The sequence below is a fragment of the Hemiscyllium ocellatum genome, chromosome 20 (assembly GCF_020745735.1).
Source record: "Hemiscyllium ocellatum isolate sHemOce1 chromosome 20, sHemOce1.pat.X.cur, whole genome shotgun sequence".
NCBI classification, from domain to species: Eukaryota; Metazoa; Chordata; class Chondrichthyes; order Orectolobiformes; family Hemiscylliidae; genus Hemiscyllium; species Hemiscyllium ocellatum.
The window spans coordinates 24,024,370-24,052,094 of record NC_083420.1 but is presented as its reverse complement, the minus strand read 5'-3'; the positions used below and the strand labels follow the sequence as shown (position 1 = coordinate 24,052,094).

Here is a 27,725-nt window from a genome sequence, read left to right as displayed (position 1 = left end):
GCTGTTGTTAGAGACTGAAGTCTCTTATCCATCTAGCTCATGACCTCCAGGAACTTCATAGCACTAGTACCCACCCTCCACATTCCACCACTGTCTCTGTGGCTGGGCTTCCACCCGGACTGCACAGCACATAACTGGTAGCATTTCATGGTTCTGTATTGTCATTGAACTTGAAATGTTAAATCCGCTTTCTCTCCACAGATGCTGCCAGAGTTGCTAAGTTTCTCTTGGAGTGACATGGAGGCTCAGTGGTTAGCATGGATGCCTCACAGTGCCAGGGACCTGGGTTCAAAACCACCCATGTGACCGTCTATGTGGAGCCAACACAATCCAAGGCTAGGTGGATTGGCCATGCTAAATTGTCAATAGTCTCCAGGAATGTGCAGATTGGTAGAGCGGCTGTGGGAAAGGCAGGGTTACAGGGTTACAGGGATAGAGTGGGGCAGATCTGGATGAAATGTTCTTTGAAGGATTGTGCAGACTTGTTGGCTGAAAACACTGTAGGGATTCTATAAATTTCTGTTTTTAATCTCCATCAACAGCAGTATTTTACTTTTAGACAAGGTTAAAGTATTTGTTTTTAGGTTCGGTAACTTTGCAGTTTTAGTAATCTATTGCACACTTGTCAAATTGCTATATTGACTGAAACTATGAATTCAATGTATTCATGTTGTCTCGTTTTATTAAAAGTAGTCACAGGTTTGTTGTCACATTGTGTAGGTCACAAACCTGATGATTGGTGGACGCCATATTGTGTAGGGCACATCAGGTCACTGATGGTCCGCCATATTGTGTAGGTCTCAAGTCTGGAAGCTGGTGAGCCGCCATATTGTGGGGGTCAGAGCTCCGGCGGAGACGATGAGGAGGGTGAATTCTACACTCGCAAACCTTGTAAGTGTCTCGGTTCAGATCTTCACGGAATATGTTGCTTACTGGAGAAGCGCTCGGTCCCGTGTCTTTAGTCCTGCAGATTGTAAGTGACCGGTGATTCTGGTACGGTGCAGGCCTCTGCTCGGGTAGGAGCGGCCCCTCGGTATTTCAGCGCCTACTCGCGTGTGGTCTCGGTCCCAAGCCAATACTGACCCTCGGTGTGTCCAGTCGGTCTGGAACCCGAATACCGGGGAAGCCGCTTTGTGAAGCTGGTGCTAGGAGGTTGCTGAAGGTCATCCACTGGCTAGACTTGAGACTCCAACCTGTCTGTTCGGTTAAAACAGTCAGAAACACTGTCCTCCTATTCTATAATATGTTTTGTAAATTGTGTTTTCATAAAAAGTAATTTGTTTTATGTTCAAAATCACGAAATGCAGCCACTACTACCTACGTAGGGATTTGACATTGACATTGTAAAGGTTATTTCGATATACGATCCAGCTGATAGACATAGAGATGTACAGCATGGAAACAGACCCTTCGGTCCATGCCGACCAGATATTCTAACCCAATCTAGTCCCACCTGCCAGCACCCAGTCCATATCCCTCCCTATTCATATACCCATCCAAATGCCTCTTAAATGTTGCAATTGTACCAGCCTCCACCACTTCCTTTGGCAGCTCATTCCATACATGTACCACCCTCTGTGTGAAAAAGTTGCCCCTTTGGCCTCTTTTATATCTTGCCTCTCTCACGCTAAACCTATGCTCTCTAGTTCTGGACTCCCTGACCCCAGGGAAAATACTTTACCTATTTACCCTATCGCTGCCCCTCATAATTTTGTAAACCTTTATAAGGTCACCCCTCAGCCTCTGACGCTCCAGGGAAAACAGCCCCAGCCTCTTCAGCCTCTCCCTGTAGCTCAAATCCTCCAACCCTGGCAACATTCTTGTAAACCATTTCTGAACCCTTTCAAGTTTCACAATATCTTTCTAACAGGAAAGAGACCAGAATTGCATGCAATATTCCACCAGTGGCCTAACCAATGTCCTGTACAGCTGCAACATGACCTCCCAACTCCTGTACTCAATAGTCTGACCAACAAAAGAAAGTATATCAACTGCCGCCTTCACTATCCTATCTACCTGCAACTCCACTTTCAAGGAGCTATGAACCTGCACTCCAAGGCCTCTTTATTCAGCAACACTCCTTAGGACCTTACCATTAAGTGTATAATTTGCTTTCCCAAAATGCAGCACCTCACATTTATCTGAATTAAACTCCATCTGTCACTTCTCAGCCCATTGGCCCATCTGGTCAAGAGTCTGTTATAATCTGAGGTAACCTTCTTCGCTGTCTGCTACACTTCCAATTTTGGTGTCATTTGCAAACTTACTAACTGTACCTCTTATGCTCACATCCAAATTATTTATGTAAATGACAAAAAGTAGAGGACCCAGCACCGATCCTTGTGGCACTCCACTGGTCACAGACCTCCAATCTGAAAAACAACCCTCCACCACCACCCTCTGTCTTCTCCCTTGGAGCCAGTTCTGTATCCAAATGGCTAGTTCTCCCTGTATTCCATGAGATCTAACCTTGCTAATCAGTCTCCCATGGGGAACACCTTATTGAAGTCCATATGGATCACATCTTCTGCTCTGCCCTCATCAAGTCTCTTTGTTACTTCTTCAAAAAACTCAATGAAGTTTGTGAGACATAATTTCCCATGCACATTGTTTTGGAACTTTGGGGAAAAAAAAGTCAAAACAACAGCAGTTTTAAAAGGGAGAAGAACAGACAAAGGAAGCACGTGGTGAGGACAGTGCAGGAGAGAGAGAGACAGAACCTCGAATTTTGTATTTCTATTTCAGTAATAATAGTCTTGGAGTAGCAAAATTGTCAAACATCTTTACGTCTTTTGTTAAACTGTGGTTTATCATTAATAGATTTAGTTATGTTGAGGTGAGAGCAATTGTTCTTGACATCAAGGTAATATTTGTGTATTAGGAAGCACTAACACAGCTGGATTCAATTGCAGGGGTGGTGGAATCTCTCCACTGGTTAGAGTCATGCGTAACACAAAGGTGGCCATGATTGCCATCTTTGTCCTATTACTATAGGTACACCTCGGGTATCTGAGGCCTGACCATCTGCTGCTGCTTTATCACTGAGCTTCCCTCCATCATAAAGTCAGAAGTGGGGATGGTTGCTGCTGATAGTGCAGAACATTGTACAGTTTGCATCTTTCAAATACTGAATCACTTTGTCTTGCTGCACATGGATACCTGAACAACATTCAAGTTTGGGCTCATAAGTGGCAAGTGTTGGGCAGTAACCATCTCCCACTGAGATTCAATGGCATTATTATTGAACTGGCTGAGCTATGGAAATACTTGGCTATTGAGTCAAGTCTGCAGTAGGTAATTCACTTTGTGTCTCCCAAAGCATGTCCACCAACTACAAGGCATAAGTCAGTGTGGCATAGTGGCAGTGTGCTTAGCACTGATGCCTCGTGTGCTGGGACTCAGGTTTGATTCCAGCCCTGTGTGTTTCTGTGTGGAGTTTGCATGTTCTTTCAGTGTCTGCATGGGTTTCCGTTTGATTCTCCAGTTTCCTCCACAGTCCAAAGATGTGCAGATTATTCACCCTGCTAAATTGTCTTGTAGTGTCCAGGGATGTGCAGTAGGTGGATTAGCAAGAAATGTAAAAACAGGCAGTAAGAGAGTGCTTGAATCGTAGAATCCTTACAGTGTAGAAACAAGCCTTCAGCCCAACAAATCCACACTGACCTTCTGAAGAATATCCCACTCAAACCCATTCCCCTACCCAATTACTCTACATTTACCCCTGACTAATGCACCTAACCTACACATCCCTGAACAGGCAACTTAAGGCAAAAGTAAACATAGGGCATTTAGAAATTGGAGAAAAGTGGAGAACCAAGAAGTTGGTGAGGAATTGAACGTGTATTTTGCATCAGTTGTGATGGTAAAGGATTCTAATAACATTTCAAAAATACTAAATCAAGGGGCCAAAGATGGAGAGGAAATAAACACAAAACCTATCACTAGAGAAATTGTAAATAGTTGTGCCCCAGCAGACACCCTACTGCACTTCACTAGTGAAAACTTGCCAATCTGAAAAAGATTAAGTTTGCTGACATGCTGTCGAATTCCCACCCCTCATCTTGTACAGCAATCTATGATATGACATTTAACAAATTTTTTTGAAATATCTACTGGTTCTCCCCCTAGCTACTGTGTATGTTATTTTCTGAAAAACTCTTAATAAATTAGCTGAATATGTTTTCCAGTTCACAGTGCTATATTGATCAAATCATGATTTCCTAAACATCCTACTACAATCCCCTCAAGAATGGATTCTAGCAGCTTCCTTATGGCAGGGAATGCTAGGCTAATGAGCCTTAAATTTTCTGCCTTCAGCATTCCCCACCTCCCCCTCCTCTCTCTTTTGTATAAAGGTATTACATTTGTTATTCTTCAAACCACTGACACCCTTATGGAATGTAGTAAATTTTCTTTTGCACACCTTAGGATGCAGGCTATCCAGTAATGTGGGCTGGTCAGCCTTGCATCTACTTAGGGTCACTGTAAGAAAGAGCAAAATTAGAAATTAACTTCTATGATGCTTTTTGAGACAAGGAACAAGAAAGTAGAATGTAAAACCAATATTGCTTTCAAAGTCTGTTTAACAATGAAAAGAAAAGTACCAGTTTAAAACTTTAGCTGTGGTTTGAGAAATATGGAAAATAGGTACAGGAGTGGAGCCCTTTGAGCTTGCACCACCATTCATTACGCTCATGGCTGATCATGTAATCTCAGTATCTCATTCCCACCCTCTCTCCATACCCCTTTATCCCTTTAGCCACAAGGGACGTGTTCAATTCCTCCTTGAATATTTCTAATGAACTAGCCCCAACAGCTTCCTGTGGGAGAGAGTTCCACAGGTTCATGACTCGCAGTGAAGCAATTCTTCCTCCTCTCAGTCCTGAAAGGCTTACCCCTTATTCTTAGACTGTGACCTCTGGTTCTGGACTTTCCCAACATTGGGAACATTTTTTCCCATATCTAGCCTGTCCAGGCCCATCAGGATTTTACGTACGTCTGAGATTCCCCCCACCCCCACCCCCCTCATTTTTCTAAATTCCAGCGAATACAAGCCGAGTCTGTCCAGTTTTTCCTCATTTCAGTCTTGCCATCCCGGGAATTAGTCTGGTGAACTTTTGCTAGATTTCTTCAGTAGCAAGAATATCATTCCTCAGACTAGGAGATCAAACTGCACACAGTATCAAGATGTAGCCTCACCAAGGCCCTGTGTAACTGCAGCAAGACACCCTTACTCTGATACTCTGAAATCCTCTTGCTATGAAGGCCAGCATGCCGTTGGCTTTCCTCACTGCCTGCTACACACCAACCTTTAGCGACTGTGCCACATGACACCCAGATTTTGTTGCACCTCACCTTTTTCCCAAACTGCCACCATTCAGATAATAATCTGCTTTCCTGTTTTGGCGACCAAAGTGGATAACCTCACATTTATCCACATTATATTGCATTTACCAAGTATTTGGCCACTCAGCCAGTTTGTCCAAGTCACGCTGTAGCTTCTTAGCATCCTCCTCACAGCACTACCCAGCTTAGTGTCATCTACAAATTTGGAGATATTGCTTTCAATTCCTTCGTCCAAATCATTAATATATATTGTTAACAGCTGGGATCACAGCCCTGAACCCTAAGGCACCCACTTGTCACTGCCTGCACCCCAAAAAGGATCGGTTTAATCTAACTCTCTGCTTCCTGTCTGTTAACCAGTTCTCTATCCATGTCAATACATTACCTCCGATACCATGAGCTTTCATTTTCCTTACTAATCTCTTGTGTGGAACCTTGTCAAAAGCCTGCTGACAGTCCAGATATACAATATCCAGTGATTCACCCTTGTCCACTCTACTGGTCACATTCTCAAAACATTCTAGGAGATTTGTCAAACCGATTTGCCTTCCGTGAAGCCATGCTGCCTAGGACTGATTCTGTCACCACTTTCCAAATGCTCACTTATTACATTCTTAACTGACTCCAGCATTGTACTCAACACCTGTGTCAGGCTAACCAGTCTATAATTTCCCATTTTCACTCTCCCTCTTTTATTTTAAATGCATGGGGTTACATTAGCTACCTTGCAGTCCATTGGAACTCTTCAAGAGTCTACAGAATGCTGGAAAATGATCGCCAATGCATCTGCTATTTCAGGGGCCACTTAAGCACTCTGGGATGCGGAATATCAGGCCCTGGGGACTTATCGGGTTTTAATCCCATCAATTTCCTCAATTCCAGTTCCTGACTAATAAGGATTTCCTTCAGTTCCTCCTTCATGCTTGACCCTCTGTTACCTAGCATTTCCAGAAGGTTATTTGTGTCCTCCTTAGTGAAGTCCGATCCAAAGTTTTTGTTCAACTGGTCTGCTATCTTTCTGTCCATTATGAATTCAGTCTTTTTGACTTCATATATCTATAGAAGCTTTTGCAATCAGTTTTTGTTTTCCATGAGCTTGCTTTCATATTCTATTTTCCCTTTCTGAATTAAACCCTTTGTTCTCGTCTGCTGAATTGTAACTTTCTCCCAGCCCTCAGGTTTGCTGATTTTTCTAGCCAATTTATATGTCTCCTCTTTGGCTTTCATGCTCTCCCTGATTTCCCTTGTTAACCATGGTGAATTACCTTCTGTTTTACTCTTATGCCAGTTAGAGAAGTACAATTTTTGAAGTTTTTTAAATGTCTGCCATTGCCTATCCACCGCCAACCCCTTAAGGATCCTTGGCCAGCTTATCCTAGCCAGTGCATGCCTCACGTCATCAAAGTTAGCTTTCTTTAACAATAACAGAAGTTGCTGGAAAGCCTCAGCAGGTCTGGCATCATCTGTGAAGAGAAATTAGTGACGCTTTCTCAGATTGAGCTTTTCTAGCAATTTCTGTTTGTGTATCTGATTTACAGCATCCACATTTCTTTAAGGACTTGAGTTTCAGACTTATTTATCACACTTCATCTTAATGAAGAATTCTACCATATTGAAGTCAACTATGATAACTGTTGTACTCTTACTGAATGCATCTCTAATTTTCTGTTTGATACAATCCCTAACATCGCAACTGTTTGGTCTGTACACTAATGTCTTTTCTCTTTGGTGTTCCGCAGCTCCACTGATTCCACATCTTCCAGGTTAATGTCCTCCCTTACTATTGTGTTAATGTCCTCTTTCACCAGCAACGCTTCCCCACTTCCCTTCCCTTTCCTTTCTGTTTATCTTTCCTGAAAATTGTATAACCCTGCAAGTTGAATTCTCATGCTTGTTCACCCTGGAGCCAGATCTGTGATCAGTTACATCATATCCATTAATTGGTGGGTGGCACAGTGGTTAGCACTGCCTCTCGGCGCCAGAGATCCGGGTTCAATTCCCACCTCAGGCGACTGACTGTGTGGAGTTTGCACGTTCTCCCCGTGTCTGTGTGGGTTTCCTCCGGGTGCTCCGGTTTCCTCCCACAGTCCAAAGATGTGCAGGTCAGGTGAATTGGCCATGCTAAATTGCCCGGAGTGCTAGGTAAGGGGCAAATGTAGGTGTATGGGTGGGTTTCACTTCGGCGGGTTGGTGTGGACTTGTTGGGCCGAAGGGCCTGTTTCCACACTGTAAGTAATCTAATCTAATCTTAAAAAAAAACTTTTCCATAGTTAATTCGTTCACCTTTATTACAAATGCTGCTTGCACTGAGACAGCCTTCAAGGTATTTTTCTTTAAATGGCATTTATTGCCCTGTTAGAATCATTATGAAATGTAGCCCTTTTTGATTTTTGTCTTTGGTTTCTCTGCCTTCCACTTTCACTTTTCCCCTAAGTGTCCTTTGTTTCTGTCCCCACTTTACTTCACTCTGACTTCCTATGTTGGTTCCCATCCCTTTGCTGTATTAGTTTAAACCCTCCCGACAGCACTAGCAAACATTCCCCCCTTGGACATTGGTTCCAGTCCTAGCCAGGTGCAGACCCTCTAGTTTTACTGGTCACGGCTCCCTAGAGCCAGTTCCAATCCCAAGAATTTGAAACCTTCCCTCTTGTACCATCCTTCAAGACATGTAATCAGTTTAGCTGTTGTGCTATTCCTACTCTGATTAGCACATTTCTGGTCGTAATTCTGAGATTACTACTTTTTGAGATCCTACTTTTTAGTTTAACTCCTAACTCCCTAAATAATTCAGTTCATAGGACATCACCATCCCATTTTTTTAACCTATTTGGTTGGTGCCTTTATGCACAACAACAGCTGGCTGTTCACCCACCCCCTCCAGAGTATCCTGCAACCTGAGACACCCTTGATGCTTGCACCAGGGATGCAACATACCATCCTAGGCTCTCCTATCTGTTCCTCATACAGTTGAATCCCCTATCATTATAGCGCTGTCACTCCATTTTTTTCCTGCCTTTCTGTGCAGCCACGGTGCCATGAACTTGGCTGCTGCTGCTGTCCCCAACAGTATCCAAAATGGTATACCTGATTTGGAGGGAGATGACTGCAGGGGGCCTCTGCACTACCTTCCTACTCTTCTTCTGTCTGTTGGTCACCCATTCCCTACCTTCAGGAATTTTTATCTGCAGTGTGACCAACATATTGAATATGTTATCCATGATTCCCATAGCCTCTGATTGTACCACGGTGTATGCTGCATTGAGTTTTTCTGATGAGGTCTGCACTGCAGAGGAGAATTGAGGTCAGATACGAACTATCCCTGGTTACTTGTTACTCAGAGAAAGTGAGGACTGCAGATGCTGGAGATCAGAGCTGAAAGTGTGTTGCTGGAAAAGCGCAGCAGGTCAGGCAGCATCCAAGGAGCAGGAGAGTCGACGTTTCGGGCATGAGCCTGAAGAAGGACTCATGCTCAAACGTCGACTCTCCTGCTCCTTGGATGCTGCCTGACCTGTTGCGCTTTTCCAGCAACACATTTTCAGCTACTTGTTACTCAGAGTTGAACAGATGATCGCCCATCTTCCAGTATGGGCCAAGCTGAAGAGGAATAACTGAGCTCTATTGAGTAGTAATTTATACAATCTATATTTTATGCTAACTATGAACCATTCAAAATTAAGCCACTTTGAGAATGCTGTGTGCAATTCTGGTCTCCCTGCTATAGGAAGGATGTTAAATTGAGTGAGTTTAGAAAAGATTCTGGAGGATGTTGCAGGGATTGGAGGGCTTGAGCTATAGGGAGAGGCTGATTAGGCTGGGGCTTGTTCTCTGGAGCATGAGAGGCTGAAAGGTGACTTGAGAGGTTTATAAAATCATGAGGAGCATAGATAAGGTGAATAGCTAGTGTAGGGGAGTCCAAAAGAGGGAAAAGGGCTTGGGTTTAAGGTGAGAGGGGAAAGATTTAAAAGGGACCTGAAGGGCAACTTCTTCACGCAGAAGGTGGTGGAGTATGGAAGCACCTGTTAGTGGAGGTGTATATATTCACATTTAAAAGACATCTGGATGGGTACATGAACAGGGAAGGTTCAGAGGGATGTGTGCCAAATGCTGGCAAATGGAACTATCAGTTTAGGAGATCTGGTTGGTTTAGACAAGTTGGACCAAAGGGTCTGTTTCCATGCTGTATATCTCTGACTAAATAAACTGGAAACACTGAGCAGGTCAGGCAGCACCTATGGCGAGAGGAATGTTTCACGTCAATGGTCTTTTGACAGAGCTGGGTAAGAGTTAGAAATGTAACAGGTTTTACGTGTGTACTGAGGTAGACAATAGTTGGAAGAACAGAAAAGAGGGTATGAGACAAAATGGAAGACATTTTACATCATAGCATTCGTTTTATCAGTTAATCTATGCAAGGCAAAAGGGTCATGATAATATTATCTTCCTCTTTTCAAAGATGTTGCCACATCTGTTGAGTATACGCTGAATTTTTGTTATTGCAGCATCTATAATATTTTCCTTTTGTAGAAGCATATTATAGGTTTTAATCAGTAAAACCACCAGTTTGGAGTAGGAATTATCTTCTAATCATGAGATATGAGAGAGTGCAAACCATTTTCCCAGGTATCTAGGAGAGGTGCGGTGATCTTTCTGAAACATTTCAATCGATTGTTGATATTCATGTGAATTTTTGATTTCAGGCAAAGAGGTTTTATTCGCTCAAAGTTGCACCTAAGTATGAGTTTGCAGCATCTGCAGAGAAACAACACCTTCCGGCACAGGAACTACAGGTCAGTGAACACAAGTCTTTGTCGTAAGTATGATTTCACCTTGATCATTGTTTTGAACAAATCTTTCTTTGGTACCAAGGCTTTATGTCACTTTGAGAAGATTTCCCCCAGATAATGTCCGCAGAGATGTCCAATAATAAGTGTGCAGCAGAACATTGAGATTGTTTGTAGTCTGCACTTCCTGTATTATGTGCATTTGGTATCCTGTTTAAGAATATTGACAGTTCCTGAACACTTCCAGCTCTCTTGATTGCCATTCACAAGACACAAGTAAAGCAAAACTAAGATGCTTTGGATCAGTTCTTCTGAAATGTGTATCGGGTATAAGCAGGCAGGGAAAGACTTAAACCAAAAGAGAAAATGCTGGAAAATCTCAGCAGGTCTGGCAGCATCTGTAAGGAGAGAAAAGAGCTGACGTTTCGAGTCTAACTGACCCTTTGTCAAAGCTGACACAGCTTTGACAAAGGGTCAGTTAGACTCAAAACATCAGCTCTTTTCTCACCTTACAGATGCTACCAGACCTGCTGAGATTTTCCAGCATTTTCTCTTTTGGTTTCAGATTCCAGCATCCGCAGTAATTTGCTTTTATATAGGGAAAGACTTTATTTCTGAGTTTTCTGAAATAAGAAGTTCAGCTGAGCATGACTCAAATCAGATAAGATCTTGCAGTTAACGATGGGGTGCTGGAGGCAAGGGTAATGGGTTAACAAGGTGGAAAAGCAGTCGTTATGTAGAGCCATTTAACAAGATGTGGTAGCATTCAATATGTAACATCAGTTAACAAAGTGAAAAGTATTTATTACGTGAAGCCAGTTATTCATTGTGTAACAGCAGATGGCTTAATCTTTACTATTGACACTTGCTGATTTTGGCAGTCACCCAGTCAATACATATGTTGCCTTATCCGGATGCTCCTCCCTGTAAAATGACTACATAGTTCATTGAAAAACTGCTGTTCCAGAGAAGACTCTGAATGCATGTCTCTTCGGACATGAGCGATCATTCTGTCTTCCTGGAGGGCCCAGAATAAATGGAGGTAAAACTATACGATGTATCTGAGCACTTTGCTTCGACTGAGAGGGAAGGGGGACAATGCATCAACTTGTTGAATAACTGAATCTCTAGATCAGAAATTCTCAGATTTGATTTTCAATTTTGTAAACGGTTTTCAAAACATCAAAATTTTATTTTCCTGAGCTTGCCAGCCTCCATTTCTTTCTTGACATAAAAACTGTTGCAAAAATTTAGTTAATATCTGTCCCATCTTCTGAGGTTCAACACAGATGTCATTTGACCTCTAACCTCATGCTGCCAGATGACCTGAGTTTCACCAGTAATCTTTGTTTTTATGTTGGATCTCCAAGTGTCCAATGTTCTTTGTTATATTACAAAGGGATTATCTACCTGTCATGATCATTTAATTGCACTTTCTTGTCCTCAAGTTGGCCAAAAGTACTATAGATCTAGTGAATTTCCTTTTGAATTGTAATTGTTGTTGTAATGTAAGAACACGTAATAACCAGTTTGTGCATAACAAGGTCCCACAAACAGCAGTGAAATGAATGATCAGATATTCTGTTTGTTGGCAGTGGTCAGGCCTTTGGGAAATCTTTCCAGTTCTTCTTTGAGTTAGTAATTGAGGCCTCAGTGTCATCAAAAGGACAGCATTTCCAATTGTTCAGTATTCCTTCAATATTATCCAAAGATGTCAGCCAAGATTATGTGCACAGATCCCTTGATCCATGTTTATTTTACTGTCCAATTAATAAACTTGACTGTTATGACTGCGAATGGGAATTGAACCTGTGCTGTTGATATCATGCTCCTTCGTAAACCAGTTGTCCATCCAATTGAGCTAACTGACCCTAAAGATCCAGTCTTCTCAACTTTGTCCCTCACCTGAGATATGGTGACTCACCATTAATCGTCTCTCTCTAATGAGACAGCAATTGGAAGTGTGGCGACTTTACTTTTACTTAGAACATGGAACATGTGACAGTACAGCGCAGCACAGGCTCTTTGGCCCTATGTTGCACCGACCTGTGAAACAAATCTGAAGCCCATTTAACCTATAGTATTCCATTTTCGTCCATATGTCTATCCAATGACCATTTAAATGTCCTTAAAGTTGACGAGTTTACTACTGTTAACTACTACTTTGTGACTGTTATGAGATTGGAATACCACCTAGTGGTTCAACTTCAGACTATCATTGCACCAGAACCTGTTTGTCGGACAGTTCAATTATAACTTCAGGTAACCTTACTACTAACTATTGAGATAAAAGTGTGACCCAAAAATCATGACAGGATGTTAGATGGAAGGTCTGTACTTTTTATCAAGTTAAACAATTTAAATTTAATCATATGGTCAAGCCTTTTTGGAGGAACTCCATTTTTCTTCTGCAGGTGTCTAAATTGCCAAATGGATTAGTAATTGCTTCTCTGGAGAATTACTCACCAACCTCAAAGATTGGAGTCTTTATAAAAGCAGGAAGCAGGTATGAGAGTGCCAGTAACTTGGGCATCACTCATACCCTTCGTCTGGCAGCAAACCTGGTGAGTAACATTTTAATGGAAGTCTTACCACTTTGAATAACTCTTCACAACTGCAACACTCTTTCAAGATTTCTTTCTTGCTTTATTTTAAATCCCAGATAAATTTGTAATTGTTCTCATCATCCTCAGTGTGTAGATTGTTATAAATATTCTAATTGAACTGAACTGTTTGCAGTTACATTTGAGTGGATAAAGTCTGTTCCTTGATGTTGCAAGGGCACATTTACCTCATCCCCAACTTTACACATCTATTTTCCCTCTTTCTCACCTTGATATCTTACTCCTGCTAGAAAATGATTCAGTTGATGCTGACAGTTCTCTGGCTTATCACCTTGGTGGCCATCTCTTGGAGTGTGATTCTGGATAATGAATTAACTCTTTTTGATAACAACAGCAATAATCACTGGGTATTGATCGCAAGTGGAAATTCCTGGGATGTCATTTAAGGGTTGGATTCCTGGCTGACTTTGTCAGTGCCATTAATGAAATAAAATTAAGTTTCTACCTGCCGTAACAGAGAGAAAGAGGGACATGTTCACAGGCAACAATATAATTTGAAATCAAGATACATTAGTTAACTTCTCAAATTTCTTATTACTGTCTTGAAGCATAAATGTGGCAATGCATTACCCTCTATACAGCATATTGTTGCTATCTGTTGTTCCCCAATAAAGGATAATTTCACTGGCCATGCTGAATTCTCCAATTGCCTTGCTTGCATCTCTTAATGTACTTTTAATAGAAATTAATATTGAAGCCACTTTAAAAATTACATTTTCAATTTGTTCTTTAGAATACAGAACTGTTAGAAACCATGATCTTTAACAAAAGTTTTTGTGTTATAGACAACAAAGGGAGCCTCATCATTCAGAATAACCCGTGGCATAGAAGCTGTTGGAGGCAGTCTGAGGTAAGTGTACTTGTTATATATATTTATTCTGCTTAATGTGTAATCAGTATGGTGAAAAATATTCATGTCGGGAATGTGTCACTTTTCCCCACTGGCTCAAAAGCAGGTAGTCTTAGCTCTGTGTACAGCATTCTTGCCTCAAAGTCCAAAAATTATAAATTCAAGTCACAGTCCAGAGATTTAAACACATTGCTGACTGACATTCCCAGTATAGCCGTAAGACAATGCTGGATTGTCTGAGGCAGCCTTTTGGGTAGAACATTGACTGAGGCCTCATTTGAGTTGGGCATAAAAGATTCCATAATACTCTTCAGAGAGGAGCATAGAAGTTCTCATGGTATATTCAGAGACATTATATTATTATCTCATTGCTGTTTATGGGACTTCTGTAGGCAGTTTGGTTGCCCTATTCTCATCAACACAACTACACTTCAAAACACGTTTAATCTCCAGTAAATTACTTTTGTCCTGAGGTTGCGTAAGACACTGTTAATACAAATTATTCTTTTCCGGCCTTAGTGTCAGATTTTGCATGGATCAGATACAGAACAAAATGCTCTGTGACTGCGAGCTATATGTTCTATTTCCAGAACTCTTCCCTGTGCCATCTTTTACTGCCTTTCCAAACTAACTTGTGTGTTTAATTATAGTGACAAATCTTTTTCTGCTGCGAAGCCGTATCCACTGGGAACTGGCTCAGAGTGGGCAATGTCATCTCACCTGGCACACACCAGAATATTTCATTTGAGCAACAGGGAGGCAATGGACTAGTATATCGCTGTACTCTTAATCCAGACATCTAGATAATGCTCTGGGGACCCGGGTTTGAATACTGCAATGGCAGATGATAGAATTTGAATTCCGTAAATGTCTGGAATTAAGAATCTAATGATGACCATGAATTCATTGTCAATTGTTGAAAATACCATCTGTTCACTAATGTCATTTAGGGAAGAAAACTATCATTCTTACCTGGTCTGGTCTACAGACACACAGCAACATAGTTGACTCTTAAGTACCCTCTTGGCAATTGGGTATGAACAATAAATGCTGCATAGCCAGCAATATCCTCATCCTGTAAATGATTAAAAAAAAAGAGATTTCTCCCAACCTCCTAGATTTTGGGCCCATAACATTGAAGTTTAAGAAAATAGTCCGACTCCACTCGGCTCGATATGAATATTTAATTCCTGAAAATCCTATTGCAAGACAAGTTTAATACCCTTAATTTAAGTGAGAAACTTGTTGAATATTCAGATGTCTGACCTATCTGGTCTCAGTTCTTGAAAACAAACTTTTTAATCCTTACCATATTTTTCTACACTTCTATTTGCGTTTTCCTGTGTTGCTGTGCACTGGGTTGATTATTTGCTAGAACCGTTTTAAAGAAGTTTACAAAGACTTTTCTGAGCTCAGCTGATTTTAGTCTATTTCATCCAGAATTTAATAACCATTTCTACTATTGCAGTGTGACATCTACAAGGGAAAACATGATCTATGCAGTGGAATGTATGCGTGACTATGTGTGAGTATGTCACCAGAGGTGGCCTCTGGTTTTTGTTTATTTTGAAGGTTAGGGCTTATACACCCATCATTCTTGGTTGATGCACAGGAACGGGAGGAGGCCATTCAGTCTTTCAAACCTGTTTCACAATTCCGTAAGATCATGGGCTGCGTAACTGAACTCTATATGTCACAATTCTCTTTCCTTTTATTCCCTTATCCAGCAAAAGTCTGATAGTCTTAGATTTAAAATTATTAATTGAACTAGCAACTACTTGTTTAACTTTGCTTTAAATTTTAACAAAATCCTCATTGATATTGGATAATTATCTTTGCACTAGGCAGACTGTTTAGTACTAATTGGTACCAACCCTTTCTGTCCCTTGTAGATGATTTTTTTTTTGCAGTACAGTATGATCTATGGATTTGTACAAGGATCTATCATAACCCCAGTCCCTTCCTCTGAAGTCATCCACACTTGATTTTCATTTTTTTCTATACTTGTCCTCTCCTGCTGACTTCCCTGGCACATTTTCCCACATTATGCAGAAAAGAATGTGAATGCGTATTGCTGTTGATATCTAACCACTGAATCTTTTCCCCTTCAGTGACACTGTAATGGAGTATCTGATCAATGTTACTGCTGCCCAGGAGTTCAGGACATGGGAACTATCAGAACTCCCTCCAAGACTGGAACTTGATAGAGTGCTCGCGTTTCAGAATCCACAAATAGGTGAGAGCTGGCCTCCAAAGCTGATGTTACTTGAAAATCAATCCCATTGTAAACCTGCTTTGAGATTACCATTGAAGCCAATGTTTTTTGCCTGCTGAGTGAGTTGTTCAGTGAGGCAGCCAAGTAAAGATCAGGATCCTTGCAAATTGAGGCATTAAACATAGTTCCATTGCTTATCCTCGCAGCACAAAGGAACTGGAGCGGGCATAGGCAATTCAGCCCTTCAAGCTTGCTCTGCATTTGTTTCAATATTGGCTGATACCATCTTGGCCTCAGCTCTGCTTTCCTGCCTGCTCTTATAATCCTATAACCCATTACTGTTTTTAAAAAATCTATTTCCTCATCAAATATTTCAATATCCCAGCATCGACTACTCTGGAGTAGTGAATTCCGCAGATTTAAGACTTTGAGAGAAGTAGTTTCTTCTCACCTGTTTTAAATCCGCTATCCCTTATTCTAAAACTAGATCTTTCGTTCTAGATTGTCCCGCATGAGGAAGCATCCTTTCTACATCTACTTTGTCAATCCCCTTCACATCATCTATACCTTAATTACATTTCCTCTCAATCTTCTCAACTCTAGAGATTGTAGGTCTAAATTGCTCGATCTGTCTTGATAAAACAAGCCTCTCATCTCGAATCAATCTCATGAATTTCTTCTGAATTGCCTACTGTATGACCACATCACTTCTCATGAACTATATTTTCTGAAATGTCATGAAGTAACTAGAAAGGGTACATCAATAATCATGTCCCACTGTTCCAAAAGAAGTCACAAAATACTAAGTATATAAAATTGTAACGAGACCACAAAATGACCAATTTGCCTGACTCTTCCTTGCCTGAGTGGCAGTCAATTCACACCAGGTTTCTTGCGGTAACAGAAAATAACTATTCATTGTAACATGTAGAATTAACAGCAGTAAAATAGGATTTCAAATTTATGCAACTTAGACGACCCTCCTTCAAAAACCCCTTCAATCACAATTAAGAAAAAAAAGTCAACTGGTTTAACAACTATACAACGGATGGACAAATAATTTAGCATGATTCCTAAGGTGAAAAGTCCAGACCCCAGATGGAAAGTCGTTTTTCTTTCAGTCCTCTTCATCCCATAACTTACATTTCCCATGGCTAATCCACCTAACCTACACGTTTGGACATTGGGAGGAAATCAGAACATCCAGAGGAAACCCAGATAGACACAGGGAGAACATGCAAACTCCACAAAGGCAGCCACCCAAAGGTGGAATTGAACCTAAGCCCTAGCACAGAGCTACAATGTCGCCCATAGTTAAACTGACTTTATGGAGAAGTTATATGAAGCATTGAGGTATAGAGAGAGGCTGGATAGGCTGGGACCTTTTTCCACTGGGGCACAGGAGGTTGAGGGGTGACCTTTTGTAGAGGTTTTTAAAATCATAAGGGGTACAGATAAGGTATGTTTTCCCTAGGGTGGGGTATTTCAAAAGTTGGAAGCATATTTTTAAGGTGAAAGGAGAAAGATGTGAGGTATCTTATTTACAAGGTGATGCAGGTGTAGAATAAACTTCCAGAGGTAGTGTTGGATGCGGGTGCAGTTACAAAGCTTAAAAGACATTTGGATAAGTACATAAATAAGAGGAGTTTGGAGGGATATGGGCCAAGCACAGGCAGCTGGGACTAGTTTAGTTTGGGATTATGGTCAGTGTGGATTGGTTGGACCAAAGGGTCTGTTTCTGTGCTGTATGACTCTATAAGGAAAAGAACAGAAGGATATATTGTTACTATGAACTGAAGTGAGAAAAAGACCCTGTGGTGTATTGACACTGCTGCAGGCCAGTTGGGATGAATGTTACTTGCTATAGATTGCTTCATGAGCAATTCTGCTTTCTTGCTGTGGAAGCAGTTGTGAATTATTTTTCTTTTGTAGGTGTTCTAGAGAATCTGCATTCAGCTGCTTACCGTAATGCCTTGAGCAACCCTCTGTACTGTCCTGGATTTATGGTTGGTCAGCATACAGCAGACCAGGTATGAACAAAACACAACACCATTTCCATCGAAAGAAAATCTTTTAAAAGAAATAAAAGCTTTGAAGTTGGTCTCTAATGTGCTTGATACAATGTCTCTACAGCTGCTCGAATTTGTACAAAACAATTTTACAAGTGGAAGGATGGCTCTCGTAGGGGTGGGTAAGTATCATATTAACATAAGTTATAGTTACCCATGTTTTTTTTTGTCTTTTGGTGACTTTCGATTACTGTTCACAGCTACACTTCAGAAATACTTAATTAACTTTGAAATGCTATGGGATGACCTGATGTTGTGAAAGAAATGCAAGTCTGTTAGTGCTTTCTGCTGAGCCTGGAAGAAACAAACCAGTGCATTTTTCAAATCTGAATTTAGCACGTTGGTGTTTAAAACACTTGTGTTTTTCTAAATGTTCTTCATTATAACAGTGATGTGCTCAGTTACAATTTATTCAACCAGATCAGAAGTAACCAAAATAATTTAGGATCTAATTTCCACAGGAAACCATTCCAACAGCCTCTAGGTGTTTACTTTAGTTTTGTTTTAATGTTAGCAGCTCTTTTGATATTTTTAGGTTATCATACATTCAGATTATTGCTTTTCCTATCTAGGTGTGAACCATACTGTGTTGAAGCAAGTGGGTGAACACTACCTGAACATGAGGAGTGGTACTGGTGCAGCTGGTGTGGCGGCTAAGTTCCGTGGAGGTGAGCTTTGTTTCTAATGTGTACAGGTAAAATGGTCTGGGTTTAATATCTGTGTCAACATACAGCATCTCCTAAGAAACTAACTGGAACATATGGTCATTTTTAAGATCTTCCACTTCAAGACAGAGAAGATGTACAATGTTTTCTTAGCTTAATTTTCCTGGAACTTAGTTTGAAACTAGAGGCTGTAATAACTCTGCATAAAATGTGGCTGACCAGGAGTCTCTTCACTCATGCTGCTAGTCATAGGCATGTTGATTAGTATCCTGCAGATTATTCCAATTTGTCTAGCTACATTATGAATGTACCTTCGGTGTGGGACTTGAAACTGGAGCCTCTGGCTTAGAGGCTGGGACGCTTCCTCTGGTGCCTTGAAATGTCTTATCAAGGTATTAGCTTTACTGATAAGGATGTAGCTCATGCATTTAATTAGGTGAACAAAGTTGATACTATGTCTTCCCACTGGTAATTATGTTACAATGTAATTTTCCTTCATGCATTTTGAGCTATGTGATATATTTGTCTCTGTCCCTGTTTGTCCCAGTTAAGCTGTTGAGTGTCTATTTGAGGGAAATTAACTAATTTCACATTTTTAAAAACACAAACCAGTCTTATTAATATTGTTATAGCATTTGGTCCTTCAAGCTCTAAAGTCTTCTCCTCAACACAGTCCTCTTCTCCCTCAAACGGATCTTTTTCTCTAAGTTCCTGGTGCCCTGTCTTGATATCTCCACATTCAGTTTGGTGTCAAATTTTGTTTGGCTAAAAACTTATGAAGCACCTTCCTATGTTAGGCATATATTATAAATGCTATTTTGTTCCCCAGTAACAGATCTCAATTGCTCCCTTATTTTCAATCTATAGCAAGTATCATTCAACCCAACTGGCCTGCAGCAGTGTCAATACTCCACATGGTTTTTTTCTCACTTCATTTCACACTAACATTCTGTTCTTTTCATACAGCACAGACACAGACCCTTTGGTCCAACCAATCCACACTGACCATAATCCCAGAATTGTTCTCTCCTCTCGGACACTGATTTGTGATAGTACTGGGATGAGAATTAAATTGCGCACATTTCATTCCATTTAGTTTTCTGAAAATTTTAATTTAGACTGTTACTAAAGAAAAATATGAAGCATTAATTCCATATGAATACTTTTTTAGTATAGAAAATATTCTTGTTTGGCTATGAGTACTTTCTATTAATTTTGTTGTTTTACGTACATATGGTCTAGCCAAAATAAAGTCCAATTTAAGTAGTGCAGATTAAACAAACAAAACCATTTCAAGGTTAACCTTTATTAGCAAATGTCTGTGTGTTTCTTGTGTGATTTGAATTTTTAAGAGTTGTATAACAGAAATATCTTGCTGTTCGTGTGTGCACGAGAATACATTTAGTTATAAATAACTCATACCTTTCCTAATGAAAGCTGCCATTTTATTAGCTGAAGTGGAAATTAGTCAGGATAAAGTCCATTTTTGCATAAACTGTGGCCTTTAATTGCAGGTGAGATCCGTACTCAAAATAATGACCACCTGGTTCATGCTGCTGTGGTAGCCGAGAGTGCAGCCTCTGGTACGCCTGAGGCCTGTGCGTTCAGTGTTCTGCAGAATGTTCTTGCTGCTGGTCCATACATCAAAAGGGGCAGCAATGTGTCCAGCAAATTGCATCAGGCAGTGATGAAGAAAAATGCAGATCTATTTGATGTGAGTTTTGCTTCTGCATTAAATTACATTTTGTATTTCAAACCTACTTTTATTTTTAACACTTTCATTTTGTATTCCTATAAATAGGTTTCAGCATTCCGTGCAAGTTACTCTGATTCTGGACTGTTTGGTTTTTACACCATCTCACAGGTGGATTCAGCAAGTGATGTATGTATAATCAATGCCAAACCTTTTTGCCAAAATCTGCCAACTTTCAAATGATTGCTCAGCTGCTATTGCTTAGTTCAAGGAAGCTGGTATTGCAGCAATACTGCAGTGATCACTAATTGATATGTATCATTTTGTTGGATGGGAAATCAAGATGGACTGAATAGGAGGGGGTTTCTTTACCTAGAAACGAAAAGGCAGAGGATTGTCTGATAGAAGTATTTTAGAATAGAGAAATTCAGTCGAACAGACAAAGATGTGTCCATTTGTGAGGCAGGATCAAAGCGAGGGATCATGAATATAGTGTAATCACTGAAATCCAATGGGGAATTCAAGAGAATCATCTTTACTCAAAGACTAACAAATGTGATGCTCACTGAGTTTGTATGTCTCAGGCAAAACACTGCAATACCCAATGGAAAAAGAAACAAAAAGATATGTTACTAGGGGACAATAGAAATGGAAGTAACTCGTGGAACGTAAACCCTGTTGGGCCTGATGATCTGTTTTGCAAATTCTGAACAACTTTTTATGTACTCAACATAACTGCAATTTCAAGTGTCAGTGATGATCAAAATCTTGATTTGCTAGCTAATTATTTGTAGCATTGTACATAGGATTAAGTGTAATTTTTAGATAAAGGTTGGGACAGAGAAGTAGCAGCACTAAAGTAAGGTCCTTTATTGTAAGTGAAAAGAGAAGCCAATAATTTGAACAAAGTTTTCTGATTTCACTCACTTTAAATTAATACATTATCTTCTTGTAAAACTGAATTACCCATAGAAAACATTACTATTTACTTGATTGGCTATGAAACATCTTGGGACATCTCAAGACTGTAAACGATAGACATAAATGTCAGTCTGTAATTTGTTTAACAATATGGTTGCTAATTTGGTCTGCAGAGAACTCATTGGGAGCATGAATATTCCAGTAGAGAAGGCTGACAAACTTAACTGAGATGTTACAGCACCACCACTGACAAGGTGTAATTACTAGGTGACACCTTACAGAAGCAGTTTGCATTACAGTTACGGGCATAATTTGTAAAGGAAAAGGCTGACAGGAAGTTGATGAAGGATTATACTCCTTAGTGCATATTTCAAGTTAAGGGCAAGTCTACTTTCTAATTAGTACCAACATTATAATTTCCATTTGCTTTTTCTCTCTTTAAGCAGTTTGGTAGATATTTCAACCTTTTTAATCCAATACTCAATTGATTAAAAGAGCGGTATTTTAGTAGGATGATTCGTAATGATCAAAAACATTTTTGACTTTGATTTGAATTTTCTGGATGAAAAACAAACTTTTTTAATTGCAGGTAATCAAGGCTGCAATGTCTGAAGTTAAGAATGTTGCTCAAGGCAATGTCTCTGAGACTGATATCGCAAGGGCCAAGTAAGCTGCCAGTCATTCGTACAACAGAATGCTTTAATAAAGTTGCATCTGAGGGTACTGAGAGTAAATCTAACGATGTGGACAACAAGTAAAAAGAAAATGCTGGAAATACTCAGTCAGATATCATCCAAGGCCAGAAACCAATTTTAATGTTCCAATTTGATGATGTATCTCTGGAAAGCAATTATTCCTCGTGGAGCGAGACCCCAGGAATAAGTGAATAGCAGCAAGACAGAATAGGGTGATCAGGGAAGGAAGAAAGAAATAAGTTGGATAAAAAGTTTAAATTATGGAATTGCACAGCACAGAAGGAGGCCATTCAGTACATTGTGCCTTTGCCAACATTTGTCGAGTTTTCCAGTTAATTTCTATGTCCACTGTAGCTCTGTGCAGATTTTCCTATTTAAGTATATTTCCACTTCCCTGTTTGAAGTTACTATCCAATCTAGTTGAACCCCTGGTTCAGGCGACAAATTCCACATCATCACAATTCCTATTTAAAAACAAATAATCTTGCTTCCTTCCCTGGTTTGTTTTCTGGTTACTTGGAATCTGTATTATCATGTTTATCAACCCTTCTGCCAGTGATTTTACAGATTTTGACTGCTGCTAATTCAAGTTGTTACAGAGCAGAGATTACATTGTATGGATGTATTTTGTAGCTATATCTGGTGAACATCCAATCAACTAAATTAAAATTCTCAGATTGAATGTTTCTTCCTGTCACAGTGCAGTTTTCATGAACATTAATTTTTATTTTTGCAGAAAACAACTAAAAGCCAAGTGCTTGATGACTGTTGAAACATCTGATGGACTGCTGGATGAGATTGGCTCTCAAGTATTGCTAACTGGTGCTTATGTGCCCACACCTGACCTGGTTCAGCAAGTTGACTCGGTGTCTGTTAATGATGTAGTGAATGTAAGTAATGTTTTTCCTAACCGTAAGTATTCTCATATTCTGTTATGGCTGGAGTCATTTTCCATCTCCAGTTTCCCAAATGTTGGCACTGAATACCAGTCTATGCATGTTGATAGGATGTTGGCAGATAACTTAAGCTTGAGGAAGGAGCAGGGTAAGCATTATATTTTGGTCCTGAATTCCCCACTTTCATCCCCTGCTCAGACCCACATACACCTCCAAGCAGTTCAAAAGCTTAGGGCCCCTGTCACAAAAGCCCAGGTCCAAGCTGAAATATTTCAGTCTGTGGGATGCATGGGCATCATTGCCCATCGTTTGCTGCCCTGGTGAGTCTTTTTGATGGCGATTGTGTTACGGGTTTTTGAGACTTAGTTCATCACTTTTTTATTTTTTAATCCCCTACCTGGGCGCACGCAACTTCCCAAATAGATCAAGAGCAGAGTCCTAATATCCAGTGAAGGTTGTAATCTTAGGATGGGCATGAGCCAACATTATATTACTGTATCTTCAAGAAATTAGCAGACTAAGCATAGATATATAAAGCCACACCTTTCTGACTGTTCCACTCCTTTTGACTTGTAGGGGTCACTCAGACATTCTCTTATGTTTTGAGATTGCTGGATTAGTGTGTCCTCTGGCCCACATGCTTTTGGAAAAGCCTATATTTTATTTGTGATGTCTCCTTTTGAGACAGAGGTGAACTGGGGAAAATTCTGAAAGAGGGGAAATTAGACTCCTGACTATGATATCGTTGCATTCCAAGAAATGCCCATGTAACCTGAGGATGCCATGAGGTAAAAAAAACTAAAAAGCAAAGGCTAAATAGAAATTTAATTGTAGTGGTGTCATATTTCAGCATATCTTTCATTGCACATAGCTTGGAGTGCCAAGGATTGGTGATAGGGGAAGCAAGCAAGATTCTCCACAGATGGATTAGTTTTCTGTTTGGCAGTTCAGTACAGATTCTTGTGTTGAACCTGATCTTTGAAAACAGAGGGAAGACTGTATCACCGTGTTAGAAAGGATAGATAACTGAAGGCTGCAAGAGCAAAGGATTGCAGATTGGGCCATTGCTGCTCTTTCATGTCACCAGAGCCTACCAGACTGTTTGAAGAGGTTGGGGAAAGATGGTTCTGAGATTCTTTACCATCAGGACAGCAGTGACCTGAGAGTGGGTTTCCACATATACACTTTGTTGGTGTTCACCATATATAGAGTCTTTAGATGGAAAGAAAATGGCTGCTGTGATTAAAGGTTCAAATCAATTGACTGGGAAGCAAAAGATCCTGCTTGATAGGCTGAGTTGAAAAGACTGACCACGTGATGCCACATTTGTACAGCAAGTAATAGGAATGCTTGATGTATCTTTGCATTAAAATGCAACTTATCTTTTTAAAAATATTTTGTTCATGTTTAAATTATGTTGACTTCAATTGGCTTGTTACAGAAATTTAAAAAGGGACATTTTGTCTGCATCAGTTTTCTTCTGCTGATAATTTTTAAGAAGTCATTGATCTCTATGGGGATTATAACTGTATGTGGTGTATAATGGTGCTTTATTATTGCAGGGGGTTGCGGTTCAATTTCTGTCCTGCACACCACAGTTTGAACAGTGGATATTTGGGAGTAGGGTCACTGGGCTCTGGAGAGTGATGTAGGCATTCATACCTCAAACTATCACTGATAGCAAATAAAAAGAAAATATTTAACTCATTCAACAACAATTTGCACACTATATGGTGCCTTTAAAAATAACAAAACATCTTCAACTTTTCAGCAAGGTTAAATTTGGAAAGAGTTGGTGTCGGATTTTGAAATTGTTATTTAAGAAACTTATTCCAGAGGGGACCTTGCGAGCAGACTTGTGATGTGGTATCCTCCTCAGCTACAAGTGCCTAATACGTTCTCTTTTTGCTTTACAGGCTGCAAAGAAGTTTGTTTCTGGTAAGAAGTCTATGGCGGCCAGTGGCAATTTGTCTAACACACCTTTTCTTGATGAACTGTAAATTTAGTCTTTAAATGACCCAAACGTGAGACCTGTATTGACATTGTTACTATTAATAAAATATATCATGGCCCTTGGGAACAAGCTCATCATTCTTTATTCACATGCTAATTGTTCACAGGAGGGAAGAAACTTGTAAATTCTAATATTTGAAGAATCGTTATAAGTAGTACTGACACTTCAGTCTGCAACTTTTTTTGTCAACAAACCAAGAATTTCCATGTTTAACAGTATATCCTGTTTTCCGCTGAATACAACTCATTCTTTAAACTTGATGCTAGCACTGTATGGCGGTGAAGGGGTGTGCTTCCTGCTATCAGCTGGGCAAAGTTCTAATCTGCTTGGTGCAATTGTCTGCATTCTGCTAAAAGTCACCCAGCATCCAAGAGAGAGTTGATCTTAATCCATGTTGGGAAGCAAATGGGAAGGTTAACAAGGGCAAAAAAATTCAACAAAGCAGCTGGGTTCATTTCTAAAGGAATAAAATTCAAAGGCAGTGAGGTTATTTTGCACTAACATAGAACTTTGTTTTAGACCACATTTGCACAGTTTTTGTCTCCAAGTTACAACAATGATTTTGAGAAAATGAAGAAAGATGATACTGAAACATCAGTATTGAATGGGCTAGGAAAATAGAAGGCTGAGAAAACTGTTTCATCTTGTAGGGGAGACTAGAATTAGACAATAAATGTAAAAGAGTCACTCATAAATCTAAGAAATTTAGGAGAAACCTCTTCAGCCAGACAATGGAAAGGAATTGGAACTTGCTGTGGACTGGTTTAGGCAAATAGTATAGGTACATTTAAGAGTTATTAAATAACTGTGAAGAAAGGATTAGAAGGATATATTGACAGGATTAGATAGAGGAATTGGAGCTGATCCGTGTGGCGCATAGAGTCACTTTAAACCAATTTCTGTGCTCTAAATTTTGTCTCTACAGAAAGTGTTATTTAGCCATCTTGAAATACAATAGTCTCTTCGTAGGTGAGTGTTGTCAATGATTGTGTCCGAACTGCAAGATCCTGTCATCTGACCCTCTGTTGAAGTAGAATTTTCTGAGTCTGTGTCGTTGGACCGTGTAGGAGTGTTCAATAATCCACTTTTGGAATTCTGTGACGGGGATTCGGAGCTGGAACTTACACTACTCTCTACGGTAGTTGTATTGGTTGTAGATTCAGTGGTTTCTATGTCTTCAAATTCTAGGCTTTTTACTTCAAGGGGTTGCTTTGAATGTGGACTGGGACCCTGTTGGGGTGAATTACGCAAAGAACTCTTGTCGTCATTGGAGCCTGTAATTTGTAGATATTGGATCCAGAGCGAGTCTGTGGACGATGAAGAGGACGATGTGGTGCTTGTGGTATCTGACTCTGCAGACCACAGGTATTGAAGATTAGGGATGACCTCCTCCTCCTCATCATCATTGGATATGACATCATCGTCAAAAGCCTTGTGGATCACTACATCACAACCAACATGAGGGCCAACCAGGAGTATGTTCTGATTCTTCTTTGGTGCATGCCATGCTCTGGAGATGGGTGGTATGTATATACCTGTGTCATGCCAAAATAAGGAAAGGGGCTTAAAGTTCTTGAACTTTATTTTAGTGTGTTCATCATTGTCATCGTCTTCACTGCTGCTTAACCAGTCATCTTCCTCACTGCTGAATCGAATGCTAGAGAAAGAAAAGAAAGGCTTGCATTTTTACAACTTTCAAAACCTCAATTTTCCACAATGCTTTACACCTCATGAAGTAGTATTGAACTGTAGTCTCTGTTTAAAAGCAAAACTAAATCTTTTATAATTGTAAAAACTTGTGTTATGAAGTTGAAGGCATATACTATAGCTTTGAGAGTGAATGATGTTTTGCACTGAGAGCTTCTATATAACCTGTCATATAACTACCTAACAATCTCTACTTGAAAATTGAAACTATCTAACATTTGGCTGTGAAACAGATACCTTTAATTTTGGTTGCTATTTTGGTTAAATTCCAATTGTTGTCAATCAGTTTAAATTATGCCCCAGGATACTAAAACCCAGTCAATTTTGAATTTATTGTTTTTGCCGACCTCTAACCAATGAGATGATCCAATGTTCCGAGTGTAAAGAAGCAGGCATTTTGAAAGTTAGACAGAAAGAGACTGCCATTTAAAAACACTTTTTTTCTCTGTCAAAGGTATTTTTCTCATACGAAACATCTTTGCAGTAAAAGACCAAAGGCAATCCAGGGAAATCTTCTGCTGAAAGGAGGAGGACACTGGAGATGCTGTGTGGTTTTGAAATCATGTTGATGTAATTTTAATATGGGTTTTTTATGGGAACAGTATATTGTTATAGAGTTGGAGGCAGATATCAAACACTTTTTTTTAGAGAAAGGAGGCTTAGAGTTGTAAATAGTTGTTGTGTACTGTTAACTTTTAAGGAGTAAATTGAGATTATTTTCTTTAGTGGAATTTGGGAGCTCTGTCACTCATACTTTTAACAGATTGAGGCGAGGTGAGCTTTTCTGGGTGTTTGGTTTAATTAACAGAAGGGTTCACTGTTGTTTTATAACAACATTGAGGGGATATAGGTTTTTGATTTTTCAAGTGAGAAAAGACCCAGTGTAGTCTTTCTATTGTATGCCATTCCTTTAATGTATTGTGATTGCTGCATTTTTTTTGTACCCATTCAAAACTCAATATCCTTTCTAAAATAGGTGAAGTTCAAAAAGTACTTCAGATGTTGTATCACTAGGAGCAAATACAACAATTTATTTCATATTTAGATTAATACTAGAAAAGTAGCTGGCAAAACTCAGCAGGTCAGCCACGGTATATGGAAATAAAGGAAAATTAATGTTTCATGTCAATGAACTATCTTAACTGAAGAAAGATAGATAGAAATGTAAAAGATGGATGGAGTAGAGAAACAAAAGTTATATTTAAATGAGGCATGGGTTGTTACAATAAAAGCCATTTGAATGCAACAT

The 27,725-nt window shown here is 39.8% G+C and overlaps 1 protein-coding gene across 1 annotated transcript; it reads left to right on the top strand.

The window, feature by feature from the left end:
• The first annotated feature begins 798 nt into the window (after positions 1–798).
• Positions 799–24,838, top strand: LOC132825177 (cytochrome b-c1 complex subunit 2, mitochondrial). The gene is made up of 14 exons (XM_060840212.1): positions 799–891; positions 10,044–10,133; positions 12,542–12,691; positions 13,537–13,601; positions 15,070–15,126; positions 15,713–15,837; positions 17,749–17,846; positions 17,950–18,007; positions 18,458–18,553; positions 20,065–20,264; positions 20,352–20,432; positions 21,754–21,830; positions 22,596–22,749; positions 24,672–24,838. The coding sequence occupies exons 1-14, from the start codon at positions 859–861 to the stop codon at positions 24,753–24,755; spliced, it is 1,368 nt and encodes a 455-aa protein (XP_060696195.1). The 5' UTR covers positions 799–858; the 3' UTR covers positions 24,756–24,838.
• The last annotated feature ends 2,887 nt before the right edge of the window (positions 24,839–27,725 follow it).

Bases quoted from the DNA above. Each gene is read 5' to 3' on its own strand.
- LOC132825177 (XM_060840212.1), top strand. From the start codon at position 859: ATGAGGAGGGTGAATTCTACACTCGCAAACCTT. The intron at 892-10,043 runs GTAAGTGTCTCG...TTTTGATTTCAG, and splicing joins ATTCTACACTCGCAAACCTT to GCAAAGAGGTTTTATTCGCT. The intron at 13,602-15,069 runs GTAAGTGTACTT...CTACTATTGCAG, and splicing joins GCTGTTGGAGGCAGTCTGAG to TGTGACATCTACAAGGGAAA.